Below are 20,170 nucleotides of genomic sequence, written 5' to 3'. Positions count from 1 at the left end.
ACGTTTGGATGTTGACTCAGGAAGATAATATTGAAAACATGACCTCGCACTGATGGGTATCCCCATCTCTCCATTTACCAGTGAAGTTTTGCCCTGAGAGCACTAACCTGGCCCCTGACTCCCCCTACCATTTGAGTCTGAGGCAGACTGAGGAGACATAGCTAGAGGCAGAGTCACGAAGAAGAGAACTGTCTTTCTAAAGGAGACTGGTCTTCAAAGCCAAAGAGCCCATCTCATGTGTCCAGTTGGAACCATTTTTAGCCCTTCTCATTGCTGAAATCTTCTTACGCTAGGTAGTAGGTACCCTTTTGAGAGTCCTCCATTTCCTCTGATTGCAGTGGTAAGAGCATTTAGGAAAGGGTCTACCCATCAAAGTCTCAATGTCCAGTGGAAAGGCAAAATGATGTGAATCCCGGCTTTACTTACGTGAAGGGCACCTAAAAGACTTGAAATGGATGCTGATGGGTTGGGTTGCCAATGTTAAAAGATTGGGTGAATTATGGGCATTGTGAAATGGCAGATGGTGAAGAGATCAATCTGAGAGATTCGGGGACTGATGAGCCATTACCTTTGATCTCTGGACTGGAGCCACAGAATCTATGGAGGGAAAACCGTTGGTCAAAATAATCTAAGTGCATCACAGAAGATTGGGGATTCACTGTATTTGCACATTTGCTTATGTATACAATAAAAAGCCAATTAAGAAGGTCATGTTTTTGGACAAACCCAAAGGTAAATGCATTCCTTTAAGCAATTCAGGGAATTTGTCATTTAAATGCCATTCTTACTCCTGATCAGAAGGGGGCAACAAAAGCACAGAATGCTTCTCCTTAATTCAATGTGTAAGAATTGAGGGTAAGTAGTTTGATAGTGAGTTCGACCAGTGGCCTAGCAAGTTGCATTTCCCTTTGGTGTGTGTACTTTATCCTCTTAGATAATAAAAAAAAGTATTTGGCGCTAGACATTAACCCAATATGTTGGCACGACATTTGATTTGAGAGTACAGAAGCTCTGAACCGGAGGTTTATACATAAATTGTTTAGTGATTTAATCCCATTTCAAGGGCAGTGAATTCTTAGTAATGTAGTAATTCTTAGTAATGTTGTTTGTCTCATGCAGAAATGGCAGTGACGTTCGCAGTCAATGAATGGTTCATTCTATCCCATTTACTTATGTCTTATGGTGGGTTGATGACCTTAGTCCAACAAACCCATGTAACCTATGGAAGATCGGCCCCTTATCCATCTGAGTGTGTTTTATATCGTATCCAAACCAGCACACATGCAAGACAGGAGACTTTAAAAATAATTTCCTTTTTTTTTATTAAAACCATACAAACATTTGTGGTCAGTTATAAAATAGCAAAGTGGCTCTTCTGGCAGACGGGCAGTGCTGAGCACTACGTGCACCATTCAGAGCCAAATCTGCCTGGACTAGAAGCAGGGTCTGGGAATCCCTGCTTTAAGAGTAATTTCTTTATTGGCCCCTCGTGCCTCATCCTCATATCTGAGCTAAACCTACAGAAAGAATAATGTATTTACAGGTATAAAAACACAAAAAGGCAAGAAAATGTGAAAACAAAAGAAAACTAAAGATGCATTTTACACATCTTGACCTTTTCAATAATCATTTTTTTTAATATAAATGTTTATGTAAATTTTACAGGTCTCACAAAACACTTAGCATGTGTATTTTTTTCATAATTAACAATGGAAGATTGGCAGTGATCTTTTTCTTTTCCGACAGGCAGATTTTAAGGCACATACCTCATGGCCATTCCCTCTGGTCTCCTTTGACAAGGGAATGAATTCTTACCTCTTTCAAAACAAAACACCATTGATGCACAGCTAAAAAAGACAAAAAGTACCAAAAAACACCAAAACGATTCCGTACCTCATTGCTTTGCCACTGAAGAATAAGGAAACAATTTAATATACTGTACACACTGTCATGTGAGACTGTAAGGTGATACTAACACTGTTGAAAAAGTCGCTGCACTCCGTAGTGGCAAGACATACTGTGCTGTACTACTTTGGAGAATAGAATATGGATTATCCAATATTTGAAGGTCTAATAGACATCAGAATCAGATTTCTAAAATGGTCAAATATAATGGTGGATAAAAAAAAACTAACAGAACATACAAACGCTACACTTTTGGTCTGTGAATCATATGCTACGCTTAGAATGAATGGATCTGTTGGATCTGACAGCGAGAATCTGATTCTCACAAAGAAAATATACAAAAAAACACAGTTATATACACCTGTGAGTACCATTACGGACATTGTAAAATCAAGCAATTGGAGTATGAATTAAAGAGCTACTTATGACGCTTGTGTGAATTCTAAGACTTTGAAGACTGGTCCTTTTTTAAACGTGGGCTCAATACCATATTATTTGTGATACTCTGTCAAACACACACCATCAATTGGTAAGACTTGGTAGAAGCACTGAGAAACACTAACATTTACATATTCGCAAAAGTAACATACTAACAAAATGACGATAGCAAAGGTGTAAATATCATTTTATAAAGCAAGTCATTATAGAAGGATAATGCCATGGGCATCCGTTGTACCATAATGGTAAATGGCACATCCAATAGGATTAGATACTTGGCACGTGCTAGTCTACGTACTTATAAAGACAGTGTTTATGTTTGACCTTGTATACAACATGCATTTATACCAACAGTGTACAGCAAAAAAACAAAAAAAACAGCGACGATACACAGAATACTGTTTCAAAGGGACGAGACCAGAGAGGCCGTCAGAGGCCTCACTTGCTCACCATCGTAATACAAAGGGAAGGGCTTCCAAAAATAGCCTTCATTCCAGAAAAGGAATATATCTATATATACTTTTTGTCACATCCCCTGTCTCAGAAGGGAGGGGATGACACTTTTACAAAATAAATCTGATTGGCAACAAATTTGTTTCGGGGTGCACTATGTAAGTATAATAAACTCGTAATCTGTCACTTTGTCTTAAGCGTCGCCACCTTTTCCCCTCTGTTCTTTACATGCGTCAGTTTTTTCCTCTACTTCCTTTCACCAACGGGAGAGAGGGATGGAGCAAAGGAAGGAGGGAGAGTTACTGCATGATGGCTAGGAACTTGCTCTCCTCGGCGAGGGTGGTGAGCAGGGAGCTCATGTCCCCGATGGCCATGTTACTGAGGTTGGAGGGCATCATGCCCATGGTGCTGTGGAAGGTGGCGGAGACCCGGGGCGTGGTGAGGCGGGACGAGTTCCGGGACATGCCCTGGAAGATGGAAGGGCTGATCACCCCCGACACCAGACTACCCTGGTCATAGCCTACCCGCACGTCCTCTATCATGGCTCCGAAATCCAGCGGCAACACGTTGTCTAGCACGTTGACCAAGCCGCCCGCGCGGCTGTCCACCGTGCTTGTCACCTGGTCAGCCACCGGGGAGAGGAGGGAGGCCGCGACTGAGGAGTCCCCGCCTAGCCCCACCTGCTCGTTCATGGTCTCCAGCAGACACTGCTCCTCCATTGGAGAGAAAGACGAGGTCTTGGTCTCCAGCGGGTCAAAGCACACAGCCTGGGCGCTGAAGCTCTGGTCCAGGTAGCCCTGGTCGGGAGCCTCCAGCTTCAGCCCGGACACCTGGTGGGCCAGGGAGCAGTGACTGGCTTGGTTCCTCAGACTCTGCTGCTGCTGGGTGAGGTTCTGCTGGGTAAGGTTGACATGGCTACCGTTGGTGGTGCTCTGTTGGGCATTCAGGTACTGCTGTGGTCTGGCGGGGTGCCTATAGCTGCTGTTGGCCTGCTGCAGGCGGGGGGTGGGGGCCTGGGGGTGGTGGTGGAGCGCTGGGGCCTGTGAGAGGCTGTCCACAGAGGCCCGGCTGAGGAGCAGGTTGTCTCCAATCTGCCTGGAGGTTCCATGGTTCTGGGTCTGGTACTGCTGCTGGCTGTAGCCCTGGGGCAGAGGCCCCACAGAGATCTGGGAGAAGTCAGGCCGGCCGAAAGTGTGTGTGGGGTTGTGGCCGTTCCCTCTCATCTCCATGCAGGAGTGGGTGGTCGCCTCTAGCTTCACCCCGCCATTGACTCTGCATAGGGGTTGGGGCTGGCCTGGCTGGGCACAGCGGTTCTGGAAGTCTGTGGTAGTAACTGTCTGTTGTTGCTGCTGCACCATCATGTTCCCAAACCTCCCGAATGATGAACCGGCAACCAGACCTTGGTGCTGCTCTGTGGCGGCCCATCGGCCACACCTCTGCTGGGACTGGACCTGGGGCTGCCTCTGGGGGGACCTCTCAGCACTCCCTGAGCTGACCTCGTTCCACTGAATGGGCATGCCGTCTTTACTGGGGCCCTCTCTCTCCAGTCCCTGCTGCTGTTGGTGGCGCTGCTGGAGACTGTGGATGCACTGGTTCAGCCCTGGGCCCTGGTCCTGTAACTCCCCTCCAGGGAGATGACCGTTGTCCCCAGTCACATGGTTCTCCAGGTGGTTGTTGTAGGAGTCTGCCTGGTCCTGTGAGCGGAGGTACTGCACCAGGTCGTCAGGCAGCATGTCCTCATCCCCCAGCAGCAGGGCTCCCTCCTCCTCCATAGCCAGGGCCTCCAGGGCCGCATGCTCCATGATACTGGGGGGGCAGGGAGAGGAAAGCAGGCCCCCTCTCTGGAGATTCCCCTCTGAGCGTGTGTAGTTCTGCAGGCTGAAGCTGCGGCCCTCTGCCGTGGGATGCTGGAGGCCTGCTAGAGGGGGAAGTGGGTGGATGTTGTTAAGGCTGCTGAAGCGCTGGACCTGGGGCAGCCCGAGGAACTCCGGGTGGGTTTGCTGAGGCTGGGTCCGCACGGGGTCGCTAGCCCTTCGGTCCGGGCCATTCCCCGGGCCCTCGCCGGGGTAATAGCCCCTACGCCGGTAGTCTCGGTACCCGCCGTGGCCCCCGTACCCATTGGTGGTGCTGCCGTCGCTGCAGCGGCGCGGCCTGACCAGTGGGGGCAGCGCGTGGTTGCCTCCACATCCATCTTGGCCATCGCCCATTATGGCCATGCGGGTCTTCAGGCTCATGCGCTCCATGTTGGGCAGCGGCGTGGGGGGTGGGCCGCCCGTGGCAGCAGCGTACTTGGCCTTTAGGTGGTAGTGCTGCGCCGGCGTGAGGTTTAGCATACCCTTGGAGCCTCCCCCGACGCCCGCCCACCCTCCACCCACAAACACTCCACCTCCTCCCCCGCACTGGCTGGCCTCGCTGGAACGGCGTGAGGCATCAGTGGAGATTGGGTCATAGGAGTCGGTGGAGCTAAGGTTGTGGTGGCGGCGGTGGTGACCAGGGGTGTTGGCCGCCTCGCTCTGGGACGCCTGGCTGGAGCGCCGTGACGAGAAGCACGGAGAGATGCCCGAGGAGCGCCGGCTGCTGCTCAGGTAGGCCGAGCTGGTGGCGCTGCCACTGCTGTCCCGCCGGTCACCGTGCTCGATGCCACGGAGCAGGCTGAGCACCGTCAGCTCTGTGCTACCCAGCTCAGGACGAGGAGGAGGCTGGGATAACCTGCCCAGGCATGAACCTGAGAGAGGGGGAGAGTGAGAGAGCGAGGGAGGACGGGGAGAGAGGAAAAGAGAGAGAGAAAGAGACAGAGGGTGGAAGGGAAAAGGAGGGGCGGTGGAAGTGTATGTGGGGGGGAAACAGAGAAAGAGGGGGAGAAAGAGAGAGAGTGTGGAGAGAGAGAAAGATGAACACAATATAAGTGAGGAGAGATCCCTCAGACAGATGCAACCTTCTCACAAACACAGTTTGGCCATGAAATTCTATTACATGCTCTAATCACTGATGTGATATATGATGTGATATGATATGGGTTTGATTCTGATTTCCAGCGGAACATTTGTTAAGCCTGTGAATTCAAGTCCGATCTGCAGGGAGGGAAATTCCAGGTAATCAAACCGCGATCTGCTGAGACATTTGGAGTTCTTTTCACAACCCAATACTAGTGTCAATATTATTTTACATATCTATTGGCCTTTACAGTGTTCAGGGATGTTTAATACTGATATTGAATGTCCATGGAGTAAAACACACTTCTCAGCCTAAGTCTCTGTAATGAAACACTATTATTCTTTGTGTAACATAAGCATGGCCTCAGAGGACCAGGGCAGGGTGGTGGATATGAGCATGGTGGATCCTTACCCAGCACGGCAGGTCCCTTGGGTGGCGGTGTGGGGGACAGGGGGCCCACCCTGGGCATAAGGGCTCCTCCTCCTCCATTCACCTGCTTCAGCCTCTCCATCTTCATGTGCTCCATCCATCTCATGGGCCGGCCCACGTTCCTCCTTGCCTGCAGCGCCAACGTAGCCGCCGTGGCTGTCGACACCGTGGAGTCCATTATGGGGGCGTCACGGCCCCCCTCCAACTCCTCCAAACCCTCCTCCTCCTCCAGCTCCTCGTCTTCCTCTCCCGGCCCCTCGCCCAGTCCCACCACCCCTCCCCTCACAGCAAGCTGGACTCCATGGCTGGGATAGGCGCTGATGGGGGACTGGTCACTGCTGCATGTAGACTGACCGCCAGGGCTTGGCTGAGACGTCTGTGTTGGGGGCGGGTGTAAGGGTATAGGGAGAATCAAGTAAAAGATGAGAAGAAGTAGAATCGATTATTACCAAGTACACATGACACACTGAGAACACGTTCATTTTCTCAAAGGTCTGCGAAATATGATTAAAACACACGATGACACCATGTGATGCAGCTGCCTGGGACATGCTTTCCACAGGAGTAAACAACAACACAATGGCATTTCTGATTGTGATTGGTCATATTAATTCATTGAGTCCGGGCATGACCTACCACCTTCATATCTACAGACCAGGTTTGCATTTAACTGTCATTACAGCAGTAGACATGAACACAGGGCTCGGTTTGTCCATTGGTTTGTCCAATGTCTTCTGTTTTGTAAACAACGTCAACTGAATCACGGAAGCGTGAGTAACTCCTCCCCTGTGTGTCGTCCAATGGACCGGTCCAGACCTTAACAAACACTCCCGTGAAGGTAGTGGGATATAGACTATTTCAGACAAGGGGGTGGGGGTGGACAAAGGCTTCTTTTCAGACTAACTAAGGCCTAATTGGGTTGTTTACTCTGATTTACCCAAAATGGAGATCAGTGAAGAGAAAAATATTCACTTTTTGGCACGGTGCAAAACTGCAAAGCGAGACATTCCTTTCCTGTAGTTTGAATGGTCCGGATTCCACCAAATGCATTCGGCTGCACAATAGAGTCCCCGGCAGTGTTGGGCACACTTTTAATACACATAAACAATGTTGGAAATGCACTTAGTTCTGCCCCAAGCTATTTCACTTAGGGAAAACATTGCTCTCCAAAATAAGAAAACGCTTTGATGAGAATGAAGATTTCTCATTGCCACATTGCAATGTGAAGTGTGTAAAAGAGAGAAAAAAAACGTAACGACCGTGGACAGTTTTGTAAAGACGTCTAATGAGCTAAATGATGATGCCACAAGGGAGGAGGATAAAAGGTAAACAGACTCATTTTGAATGAAATGGCTACTGAAAGGATGTTAATAACAAGGTGAATGAGACACGAGGGTTTTTACAAATACAATATGGCAACATGAAGGGACACCTATCTCACCTGATTACCCACTGTCCATAGAGAGAGAGAGAGAGAGAGAGAGAGAAAGGGAAGAGCAAAGCACGGCGCATTGGACAAAAGAAAACATTCATTTGTTATAGTGTTATTCGTAAGAGGTTAGATCACACGTATAACCCATGTGCTGTCCACATCCCCGGCTGACGTCCCAGTAATCATGTTCGGTTTAAGTGAGAATCGTGGTATAGTACATGGTTAAAGTTCAAGTGAATATATACTGAGTATACCAAACATTAGGAACACCATTTAGTTGCACCCCCTCCCCCCCTTTTTGCCCTCAGAACAGCCTCAATTCGTCAGGGTATTTGGTATTTTATTAGGATCCCCATTAGCTGTTGTAAAAGCAGCAGCTACTCTTCCTGGATTCTACAAAGTGTCGAAAGTGTTCCACAGGGATGCTGGCCCATGTTGACTCCAATGCTTCCCACATTTGTGTCAAGTTGGCTGGATGTCCTTTGGGTGGATGTCCTTTGACACAAATCAGTGCGCCTGGCATCTACTACCATACCCCGTTCAAAGGCACTTAAATCGCTGTCTTGCCCATTCACCCTCTAAATGGCACACAGACACAATCCATGTCTCAATTGTGTCAAGGCTTAAAAATCCTTGTTTAAACAATCTTCTCCCCTTTATCTACACTGATCAAAGTGGATTTAACAACATTAAATGATCATAGCTTTCACTTGAGCAGGTGTTCTTAATGTTTTGTCCACCCAGTAGAGCATTGTTAGAACCTATTAAGGTGACATTTCAGATAGATGGGCTGCTATCCCCATAGAAATATAATTACTAAATCGGGCAATCCCCATCCAATTTACCATTCCGTGATGGGTGAACCAACAGCAGTAATTATATTTCTCGGGTTATCCCATCATGCAGTGTATGTTACTGTGTGCCCTCAGAGATGGGCTCACCATAGGCTTCTCCGTCTTGATGGACTTGACCTGCAGACATTCGTCCTGTTTCGAGGTAGCGTGGTTGTACTCCCTTTGGTCTGCGTATCCCCCTAGTTGCCCCGGCGACCGGCCCTGTCCGTTGCCCCCCTCTCGGGACTGCGGCGGGGGACGTGGGAAGGCGTCGCTGCGCTGCTTCTTGGTCACGTGCGCCTCTGGCCCGTGCACGGTCTTTACGTGCTTGCGTAGGGAGCTGGGGTCCGTGTAGCGTTTGGTGCAGCCAGGGATCTTACACACGTAGGGTTTCTGGAACATAGAGATACATTATATTGCATTATATTATTAGTATAGGATATTATGTTAGTATACGGTTCTATTTAATTCTATGTTCTGGAAGGAGAGAGGAGAACAGATGGGGCCAGTGACAGGATGCTTCTGTTTCTAAAGGCCTCCAGCAATGAACCGCATACACATATATAGTCAGTGGCATACGGAGATGACTTGTTGCTGAGCTGTGTGTGTGCGCGCTGTGTGAGTGAACCTGTGTGTTTGCGTGTGTGTGTGTACCTCGTTGGAGTGTGTGCGGTTCTGGTGCTTGGCTCTGTCAGAGGCGTTGGAGAAGGCCTTGTTGCAGCCCTCGTGTTCACAGACGTACGGCTTCTCTCCAGTGTGGGAGCGCAAATGAGTCTTCAGGTTCTCCAGGCGAGAGTAGGCCTTGGGACATCCCTCAAACTGCGAAGAAGAAGAAGAATGAGAAAAGAGAACGATGAGGAGTCGGAACTCACACACTCATCAAACACAGCTCTAATGCTTCATACTGGCCGAGACCAGTTAACCTCAACAATATATATAACTGACGAAGGTAGAAGTGTGACAGATTGTTTATTAAATGTAAGGATGCACCATCCTCACATACCCACAACCACCTAACAACAGCTAACTCTTTATGTATTCCCATATCTAAGCCCATGATGTAAAATAAACATTGTGGGAGTGTTGTGGGAGCGTTCTCACGGTGCATCTGTGTGGTTTCTCCCCGGTGTGTCTCCTCATGTGGACCACTAGCATGTACTGGGCCTTAAAGGGCTTCTGTTCCCGAGAACATTCATCCCAGTGACACACAAACTCCTTCTTCTCCCCGTGGATGTGGTCGTTGTTGATGTGCTGAGAGAGGAAACAAGCAGAGGTCAATCTGGATTCAATGTGATTTGTTATGATTCAATATATTCATTATGATTCAGTTGATTCGTTATTCATTATGAATCAAGACCGGTAGGAGTCAACAGTATTTTGTCTGTAGAGAAGCTTCTTTAACCAGATGTGTAGTGACTGGCGAGCACCACAAGGGGGCCAAGGGACCCAGAATAGGTGCAGTGTTACCAGAGTATGTGAGCAGAGCATGGAGCAGAGCGTGCCTAATTTGACTGGAGCGTGGAGCATCGGCCTTCTCGCCTTGTCCAATTTCGCTCCAGTAGCACTCACGTCTACTTGTGTGTTGTTATAGCCCCTTGCTTTAGCTACTGTCATGGAGTTCGCAAAATCTTTTCAGAAAACTGATTAAAAAAAACCCAGGTGCAAAATCAAGGTGAGGACCAAGAGCAAGAGAGGGTCATTGTGGAATCTGAAAAGGCAGGAATCCCAAAAGCATGATGGTGTACTTACTATATGCACATGCTAAAATAAAGGAATGAGGTAGGTAGATAACTATGTGTGTCATTGTAGCAAAGTATTTATAAACTAAAATTCACATCTCTTAAAAGTGTCCTTCATTTATGTTATATTATCTATACAATAGGCCATAATTGATTTTGGCCCAATAGGCCTGGCATATTCCAATTTTCAAGGAGCTTTCCATTTTGATTGGGTTATTTTGCCTAAAAACCTTCCGGCCTACATATATATATATATATATATATATATATATATATATATAAAGAAAACTCTGAATCCCTGTCCAGCCTGGCAAGAGTGGCCAAAAGGGTGTTTAGCATCCTCAGTGGCTCTGCAAGTGAGGAGAGGATATCCTCCGCTGCTGGTCTGCTCTCCAGGCACCATCTCATGATCCTGAAGCCACAGACTGGCCAAACTCGTGTTTCTAAAAATGTAGACTGCCTAATAAGGCAAGTAAGTAAGTAAGTCACAGCCTATGATGACAATTTATAGACTGTGATGAATTAATACAACAAAATGTTATTTAGTGCTTAATGTCCCCGAATCCATACAAGCCTGGTGTATTGCACTTGAAAATGCGTCACAATATATTTCTTTGTAGGCTATAGCCTTGAAATAATTGAAATAATATAGCCTAAATAATTCATTTCTGTTCTTCTTAGGCTCCCTGTCTGGCTCCTGACCTATTTAGAGTGTTTATATGCTGTTTAATATGACATGTAGCCTATTTGAAATGATGAGAGCTTCTTACAATCACCTTTTCATGTTTATTCTAATCATTTTGAAGCGGCAGTTTTAGCGCAGCAGTTGGAAAGGACTTCGAGCGCCGGAGCCACGAGCGATGAGTCCACGAGCGATGAGCGGGAAATCCGACTGCTCAACTCACATCCTCTGAGTGTTACAGAGAACGAAGCAGTAGGAAGCAAATAACGGCAGTTGGAGAAAGGGAACTCTTTCTGTTGCACACATTATGTATGTATACACATGACAGAGCGGGGTAACCACGTATTTAATGGAAAAGGAGCATTCAAAATAAGGACCAAATCCCACAGTTGACAGAGACTTAATATTTACTTTGTGCCAAGTCCAGTAAATCCCTACTGAAGTTCCTTCCTCATCATATATTTTCTTAGCTTTCTTTTCAGTGTTATCATCCATCATTGTTTCCCCAATCATTTTTTCTCTCTCTAACTTTCTATCTCCTCCCATTGTTTCATATTCTCTCTCTCCATTCCCTTTTCTTCCATTCAAATTTGTACTCTGAGGAATAAAGGGGAGACTCGTGAGTCTCAGTGTCCGATCTGAACAGGCTTTTCAAATAAAACCCTGTCACTTCCCATCACATGGGGGCTCCTGCCCCTCCGTGACAAGTGCTGACAGTTGTGCTGCCGTGGCAACTTCCAATCTGAGGCTTGGGGGGGGGGGGGGGGGGGGGGGGGGGGGATCTAAAGTTCACTCAAAGTGTCTCAAATGCCAGAGCTTTACATCTCCAGCAAAGCATTATATCTAGTGAGCACAACACAGCCCTGGTTTTTCTCTCTCACCTCCTCTCTCTCTCACCTCCTCTTCCCTCTCTCACCTCCTCTCTCTCGCCTCATCCCTCCCTCTCTAAACACTCTCTCTCTGTCTCTCTCTCTGTATGTCTCTCTCTGTCTCTCTCTGTCTGTCTCTCTCTGTCTCTCTCTGTCTGTCTCTCTCTGTCTGTCTTACACACTGACCAGTAAAAAGGGGTAAGTGGACGGTTAAAGGGGGATAAGAGAGTAAAGACAAAGAGAAGAAGAAAAAATAAGGCACACAGACTTGGAATCCTCCGGGGATGAAGTCAACATCTGGCCCTCTCACAAAGACAACAGTGTAGTGTGGTGGCCTCTGAAGGGCCTTTCCGAGAGCAATTTAAACCAAGGGAGACAGACACAATATCCTGACCAAAAGGAACCTGTCTTATTACATTCCTGAGCAGAGACGGGGAGAGAGACCTCTGCCTTAGGGGGATGGGAAAGAAACAGGGGGATAAATAGAGACTTGACTTTGAGAGGTCTTAAACGTCTGGGAGAAACAAGTCATTGTTAGAGTATCTTTGTGTTGTCTTGTAACACATTTTGAGCAACCAAACAACAGGAGGAGAACAGCAGAAGACAAGAATAAGAGAAAGAAGGGGGAGTCAGTCGAGTGTTAGAGGTAAAGAGGTGCAGAGGGAGGGGAGTTCATCCTCCCATTCCACTTTATGACACAAAGGCAGCCTGTGTCTGTAGTGTCCTGCCTCTTCAACTACTGAAGAACCCACATACTTATAAAGACACTCCCAAGAAGTCATGGCAGTGTGTGTGTGTGTGTGTTTGTTTGTGTGTGTCTGCGTGCGCCTGTGTGTGTGTGTGTCCCCAGACAAAGGTAGCATTGTCCCCAGCCAGCAGCCCCTCCCCCTGTCCAGTCTGTGACCCAACACTTAAGCCTGTGGGGTCCTGACCAGGGCACCGTCACAGACTTTTGTTCCCATCAAAGGAAGGGACGTACCCCTAAACAGACAGAACCCTATGAAGTCGGACCTTACTTCAAGAGAAAGGCCCCCATGGGCCCTCAAGACTCAGAACATTTGCACTTAACTAACCCCTTATGTAGTGGGAGCCAGGGGTGTCCTACACAGGCAATATGATGACAGAACAAGTGCACTAAAACTGCGATCTCTTCACCAGCCACGTGCACTTTCCTGCCCTGTTCTGCTCTCAGAGTCCAACTACATCAATCCGTTACACAATGCAATCGTTAAGTTCCGGCTCCAATTGACTTTACGTATCAACAAGGGTCCTCCATTCATTTCAACCTGACACGTTTACATTTTTGGAGTGACAAAAAAATTATAATCCCAGAGAGAAAACGATTGGGGGGTTGGAGATTGAGAGCCGTGGACATTCGTTTTCCCTTAGATTGATCTTCCCTCCTCCTGTCACAAAACCGCTCCTCACTCCTTCCCCTCCCTTTCCCCTCCGTCTCTGTGAGGGAATCCCTGTGGCAAGCGATCAGTCTGCGTCGTGCGCCGTTCCATATCCCCTAGCTGAGTGCAATGGGAGGGATGGGAGCACCTCAGTGTTGTTGCGCTGTTGGCACCCGCTCCCCTGTTCCCCCTCGACCCCCCCCCCCCCCCCCCAACCCCTCCCGCCAGCCCGTACAAATGACCAGGGGCCGTTGACGGATGTGATGCATGGGGCCCGGCGCTGACAGAGAGGGGCCCGGACCGCAGACGACCCTAATGGTCATGATCTAATGGCAATTTGTATTGAATCAATAATCTCAATGTTGAGCGGATGGACAGACAGGACGTGTTGGACCCTGCGTAATGGACAAACTGGGGCTGATAGCTGCGGTGGCGGCAGCACACAAGCGGGTTATTCATCTTCACCCTGGCAGCTTATTGGCCACTGAGATGGATTCAGGAGTAAGAGGGCCAGAGGGAGACACAGGCGCGGGCTGGGATGAGCACAGAGTGCACACACACACGCGCGCACATACGCATGCACGCACACACACACAGTACACATACGCTTACAGGTATAGAGTGACGTATCAATGTTAGTGTATAACACACTGATATAACACGTTGACATACAAACACACACACATAATTTGATATGCATAATTTGCATAGGACAGGTACAGAATATACTCAGAGGAAATTGTATTATTTATTCTTTTCACTCACTCCAGATAATTTCATGGATTTACACCTACAGAGCAAATTGGCTAGCGTTACCTAGTGTTGATTTTTCAGTGTAACAGAACAATTAACACTGCAAGTGTTAAATTAACCCTCATTGGTGTAAAATAACCCCAGTGTTGGTGTTAATAACAGCGTTGAACCAAAAACATGCCCACCATTATCATATTTCCCAGCATGCTCTATTGTAGGTTGATTTTTAGAACTGTTTGTTTCAATATCTATGCTTTGTACATTGATTGGTTCATTCATATTTTGCTACTCAACTATAAATGACATACATTTTCTAAACTAATATGTTACTTGGATTTATTGCACCCGTTACGGAAATGTTTGTTCCAATTGCTTTAGGTAGTCTTATATCATAGTCTTCCCAACCCTGGGAGTCATTCTGAATGCAGGCTGTAGCTACAAATGACAAATTACAAAGGTTGGCTATCCCCTCTCTGGCTGATTTCCAAACGTGATGGGGAAACGAGACTTCCTGAAGTATTGAGGCTTTCCAGCCAATGTTGTCGAAAATAAGTTCATTACTCAGAGCTTCCTTATCTGTTCACAATTAGTGACATCTGCTGGTCAGCAATAAATAGCAACGTGTGATTATCAGATTTCCCCCCCCCTCCACTGATTTTATCCAAACACCATGGCACAGCGGCAAGTCGTTGGCTTTAATAGCCTACAATCAGTTGGATTAGCAGGTTCGCATCTTACTTCATGCTTCCCTTTTTTGCCTTCAAGTTGACTATTTTTCAAAAACAGAACCTATGGCATTATTTAGGATGCTTAAGACAGAAGCTTATACTATACTAAATAAAACAAATGATTTGGACAACAGTGCAGAAAAGTGTGCTTTCACATAAAACCATTTTTGAAATAGTGTGACTTCAATGGGATTCGACCTCATATCTGTCCCTGAATGTTCCGTAGTTCCCTATGCTACCTGCTAAGCTACCGGTCAGGTGGAACAACAAGTACAAAAATCCTAACTATATTTATAAGTACGGTATCCAGTAGAGGTCAGTGTTTGAAAGCAGTGTCAGTGTTTGAAAGCAGCATCGAAGAAAGCACCGGAACCACATCGAAATCAGTGGGATCTCGCATTTTGGAAAAAGCACTTGATCAAACGAAGCGTCGGACGTCATAGATGACGTACTTCTGATAAAGTGATACGCGCATCGGCACACTGCTTCGAAGTTAGCTGCTTAGCGATTTCGACGCATGCCTCAGAGCTCCAGTATCAAACGTAACATCACTAGATTCCAATAGGATTTACACGTCACTTTGCAAGCCAGTATAATGTGACTTGCGGGCCTGCTGTGGCCTGTAAACCATGCATTTTAGGCCACTGTATTAGGGTAAATCTAGGCCCTCAAAATAAGGTCTTATAAAATACATATTGTATTGTGTTAAAGAATTACATTTTAATGTTAACATACTCGCTTAGGATCTTGGTGAATTCCAAAGGACTGAAAATGGATGGTGGTATCTCTACAAGTCACTTGAAAGGCAAGGCACCATGGGAAATATGCAAATAAGGCATTATACTAAGGAAAGTGTTAATGTAACACTGTTCCAGTGTCTATACGGTGTCCACACTTTCAGTGTTAAACACTTGGTGTTGATTTAACTCTGTAGAATGTGCTGTGCATGTATTATAGCTACACATGCATACACATAAACACACCAGATACACAGAATCCCATCACTACTTAACCACTTTCCTCCATTTTCCCCAACCACTTCAAAATCCATCTACAGTGCATCCTTATCAAACTCTTTCTGGGACATACATTAGAATGCAAGCGTGCATGAAAATAGGGCCTGTTTACAAGGCAATTTCACTAAGCTGTGGGACCCGCAACACCGTTTAGCTTTATCAAACTGAGCCTAATAAATCATATGCTCTTTTGTGATGTCAATTGCTGAAGTGCTTTGTGCAAAGAAAGAAAAAATTGGGAAAAAGAGGCAAGGGAGGGAGGGATGTGGAGGGAAGGAGGGAGGGATAGAGTGAGGGAGTGGAGGGAAGGAGGGAGAGAGTGAGGGAGTGGAGGAGGGGGGGGGGGGTGGTGTTAGAACTGGCATGTGTAATTCAGCACAGCCTTTTCATCTTGGAGTAAGATACTCCAGACAGATAAGGTGCCTAATCCTTCTCCTGATCAAAAAAGAATCTGCATTTTACCAATTAAAGGGCTGCGCCAGCAGGCGGAGAGGGGGCCGCATTCTGACTGAGCCCAACTTTATCTCCCCTCAACACCGGGGAGGCACGCAGGCTGCAACCACCGCCTTATAGCATGGTTGTATACTGGGGGAGCTAACAGGGGAGCTAAGGCTAACATCATGCCATCTCCATCTAAGAGCAAGGACATTACAACGCCACCTAGGGAGATGACCCAGAATAGGGGGGTGGGGGGGGGTTCGAAGTTGACTGCTACTTTCAACATGCAGGTACACACACAACCCAGCTCAGGGTCACCCCATTTGAGACCCTTTCTGACCCCCCCCCACCCACCCACTTAGACTCTGCAACATCTCTCCAAAGACACCCCAGTTCAAAACCCCCCAAACATCTCAGACAGAGACATTAAAGAATCCAGCACCAACCGCTTATCTTTAAAAGTGCTCCCTCGGAGGGTACAGAGGAAAAGGAGAGAAGACGAGCGGGAGCGTGAGAGTGATGCTAAAAAAGGTATTGGAGTTTGAGGAGGGTGAAGTGGGGGAAGGGAGGTCGATGTTGAGAGGCAGAGTTGAAATAAGTGATAGAGAGAGAGAGAGAGGGAGAGAGAGAGAGAGAGAGAGAGAGAGAGGGAGGGAGAAAGAAATTAAATAAATACAGCAACTGAAAATTGACACCCGCCTCGCTTTTGCTGACTGGGTAGGCCAGATAAGTGAGCTAAATTGCGTAGATGCGATGTTTATCTTATCAGCGGCACCGAGAGCGCTTAAACGCGGATGATAAAGGAACGGGCACAGCGTGTCCTGGCGCCAGTGCATTTGTAGAGTGTAGAAATGTGCATCAGGAGCGCGACAGGAGCCGCTTTTGAACCAAGGTGGAAAGCAATGAGGGTGGTGTACGGCGGATTTGAATTCCAATTCATCTTCATCTTCGTAACCATCACTTTTTTGAACACTTCAAATAGTCGTTTTGAAGTGTATAACTTGCCTCACTTGCTTCAGATAGCAGTTTAATTTAGAGTTTTTGCCTAATATCAGACTATTGACAAAGAACAATCGATTGAAAACAATCAAACAATTCCAAATGTATCAGAACTGAAAACTATGTCGTTAACTTTACCTCACACTACCAATCAAAGCCAGGCTGGAGGCATATTCTATTATTTCTCTCCATAACCATTCTATAAGATGAGCTTAAATAAAGGGGGAAGGGATATCCCATTGTTTGGCTGTATGGACCCCCCCCCCCAGCATTAGAGGAGAGACACTGTGGTCCAAATACTATACTTATCCTATTACTGAAGGGGGTGGGGGTGAGGAGGGGGAGGGTTGGAGATAAGAGGGTTTTCTCCCCCGCTTGCTGAATTTGAGGGGAGGGGTTCGCTAGGCAAATAGTTTCATTAGCATGTCCCGGCTAACCCTATCTGCATGGGCACATAAAATGAGAAATAAAATACAATGACTGAGAGAGAAAAAAACTATTCTGAGTAAACTTGCAAGGGGAAAAGACAATGAGGACGTGTTGACTATTTCCTGACATGGAGCAGTATCTCTTCTCAGATGCACAGCAGTGAAACCTACGCGAGGTCAGGGTAGTTAGTGTGTGGAGAGTGGACATTGTTAGGGTAAAACAGATGTTCACCCGGTGGAACTAAAAGGAGAGTGAACAAGCTCTTACCCAGTATGATGCACCGCCCTCACCCCGGCCCAAATCGCCCTGCCCCCCGGAAACAGGGGCAAGAACTTGTCAAGATCCTCAACCTTTGAGCAGAGCCCTTCAAACGCGGGAGGCAGCCCATTCCGCGCTGAGGATATCAATTATAGATAGGGGTTACCGCCGCGGCCGCGGATTGCAATGTCAGACGCCGGGATAGACAGCCGTGGAGAGCTGGGGAGCTATCTATCAGATGTGTGCTGATGGGGGTGGTTGGTGTGTGTGTGTGTGTGTGTGTGTGTGTGTGTGTGTGTGTGTGTGTGTGTGTGTGTGTGTGTGTGTGTGTGTGCGCGCACTTGAAGATACATGTAGTTAAAAGGGACACCACGGTGGCTTCCTTCTCACCATCAGCCCCTCAGCTCCAGCTCTCATGTATCAAACACTGAGAGTGAAGTCAAATCTCCCCTCTCAGTGGGCCTAGTGGTAAGTAGCACACAGCCGGGTCACAGGGGAGACCAGACCAACACCAACGGCATCAGCAATATCATTAATAGTTGGGTTAAGAATAGGCCCTCAGGCTCTACAGGATGAGAGTCCTGGGCAGTGTGAGGAGCTGTATGACAGATGGGGGGAGTATATTACAGTCAATACGGTACAGACGTGTAGACAGTACAGAACAGTGGAGGCTCACGGCCTGGTTGTGCAGGATTTAGTCTAGTCAGTGCCGGCCAAATCAGTTAGTGTCGTAGCACAACAGAGACGTGCTCGGCAGCCTTTGAGCCCATTAACCATCGTCCCCGAAACCAATCTGGAATCCGGCAAGGGCATTACTCAACGCCTGTAGGCTGCAGAACACTCTGCACTGAACACTGAACATGGTGACATACAGGGGGAGGCTGCTGGACCAGAGTGTGGAGAGGGTGTTATGACTGGGAAGTCCAGGAGAACTATAGGACCAGTTGACTTGGAGGAGGGGGCTCCTAAAATGCACTTCTAAACCGGGTGTCCTACTTACTGCTCTATTATTTGCACAGTATCTGCATTCTGAATGTGTCATAACGTTTTCTACTTGAAATTGACAGAGTTTGTATCGCAAAACCAGACGCCATAGTCTCCTATTGATTCTACCTCCTGGAATTGAAGGCTTCAATACTGAATGACCAGGTACTCACATGCACTAGCTGCTCCTGGGTGTCAAACTCCCGGTGGCAGCTCTCCCAGTGGCAGTTGGTCTCGTACACCACCTCTGGCTCCTGCTTGCTGTCGTCCTTGTCCCCTTCCTCCTTCACAAGAGTCATCCCATCAGGATGGTCCTACAGTACAGAAACACAACAGAGTTACAAAAGAGGACCCAAAACGGACTGTTTTACAGTAGTGACCCAACACTGACCGTGTCACAATAACCAAACACTGACCGTGTTACAGCGAGGACAGATTTCCCCACTCGCGTCACTTCTTGTTGAACGTGGAACGAGGGAGAGCTCGGTTTGTTGTTTTGGAAAGTATGTTGTTTTGGAAAGTTTTAAAATTCCAAAGGCACTCGCACATCTGAGCTATTGTCCCGGCCTTGTGGCTGGGCCTTGTGGCTGTCGAGATCCCCGATGTTTGTTGTTGTTGTTTTCAATCTTCCCTTCCCTTCAATCTTCCCTGACCTGCCCTGTCTGGAACTACTAGGAGTAACGGCGTAACCTACGTTGCTACTATGACAAAGACCAAAGTCGGACGGGAGTAACGTTGAGGACAGTGGCGTCTCTCTATCACAGGCGAAGGATCTTTTAAACTAACAAAAAGAGTTCTACAAACAGTTGTTACAACAAGAAGAAAATAGCTGTTGTGTGTTGTGTCTAAATTCTGGTGAAGTCAACTAATAAAATAATGGATGACCTGACCAGAGAAGTCCAGGACCTGAACAAAGTCCTCCCAGGCTCAGCTTGATGAGTTTAAACAGGAGAACGGCAAGGTGAAAGTAATCTGTAAGTCATTAAGGGAGGACATCAGTTCTGTATGGGAATCCATGTTCACAATGACGGAGAAATTACATTATCTCAAGGGACAATCAAGGCGGAACAACATTGTTGTGGATGGAAATGCACAATCTCCACATGAGACCACAGGATGATTGAGGTGGAACGCGCCCACAGGACTGGAAAAACGGCCCAGATAACCACCGGCCCAGATAACAGGCCCATTCTGATAGTGGTCAAGTTCCTGAGGTTCAAGGACAAGGTAACTGTTCTGGAAAGAGCCAAGAATTTGAGAGGAATGTACATCTTCCTCAACAAGGACAATCCTGAAGCTGTGCGCCAGAAGAGGAAATAACTTATCCCAGCCATGAAAGCTGCCAGAGACAGGCTCATTGTCCACCCTCCCTCCCAAAACCCTGGAAGGGATGAGAGTGCCAAGCCTATGGGTTTGTAGCTTCAGCCCCACAGCGCGCACACACACACACACAC

The 20,170-nt window shown here is 47.3% G+C and overlaps 1 protein-coding gene across 3 annotated transcripts in view; it reads right to left on the bottom strand.

The window, feature by feature from the left end:
- Positions 1 to 1,301: 1,301 nt before the first annotated feature.
- LOC109899441 (transcriptional activator GLI3-like) overlaps positions 1,302 to 20,170 on the bottom strand; it is a 141,199-nt gene continuing 122,330 nt past the window's right edge. For 2 of the 3 annotated variants that reach the window (XM_031836078.1, XM_031836080.1), the window contains exons 10-15: positions 18,890 to 19,030; positions 9,526 to 9,675; positions 9,079 to 9,243; positions 8,533 to 8,817; positions 6,142 to 6,535; positions 1,306 to 5,521 (exon numbers count right to left, since the gene is read on the bottom strand). In XM_031836078.1, the coding sequence (XP_031691938.1) occupies positions 3,096 to 5,521; positions 6,142 to 6,535; positions 8,533 to 8,817; positions 9,079 to 9,243; positions 9,526 to 9,675; positions 18,890 to 19,030 (3,561 nt within the window). In that variant the 3' untranslated portion in view covers positions 1,306 to 3,095. Of the gene's footprint in view, positions 5,522 to 6,141; positions 6,536 to 8,532; positions 8,818 to 9,078; positions 9,244 to 9,525; positions 9,676 to 18,889; positions 19,031 to 20,170 lie in introns of all 3 variants that reach the window. The other variant, XM_031836079.1, reaches the window with a different exon arrangement.

Source organism: Oncorhynchus kisutch, linkage group LG11, assembly GCF_002021735.2.
Source record: "Oncorhynchus kisutch isolate 150728-3 linkage group LG11, Okis_V2, whole genome shotgun sequence".
NCBI classification, from domain to species: Eukaryota; Metazoa; Chordata; class Actinopteri; order Salmoniformes; family Salmonidae; genus Oncorhynchus; species Oncorhynchus kisutch.
Note: the sequence above shows the minus strand (reverse complement) of the source record. Positions and strands in the feature narration are given on the sequence as shown.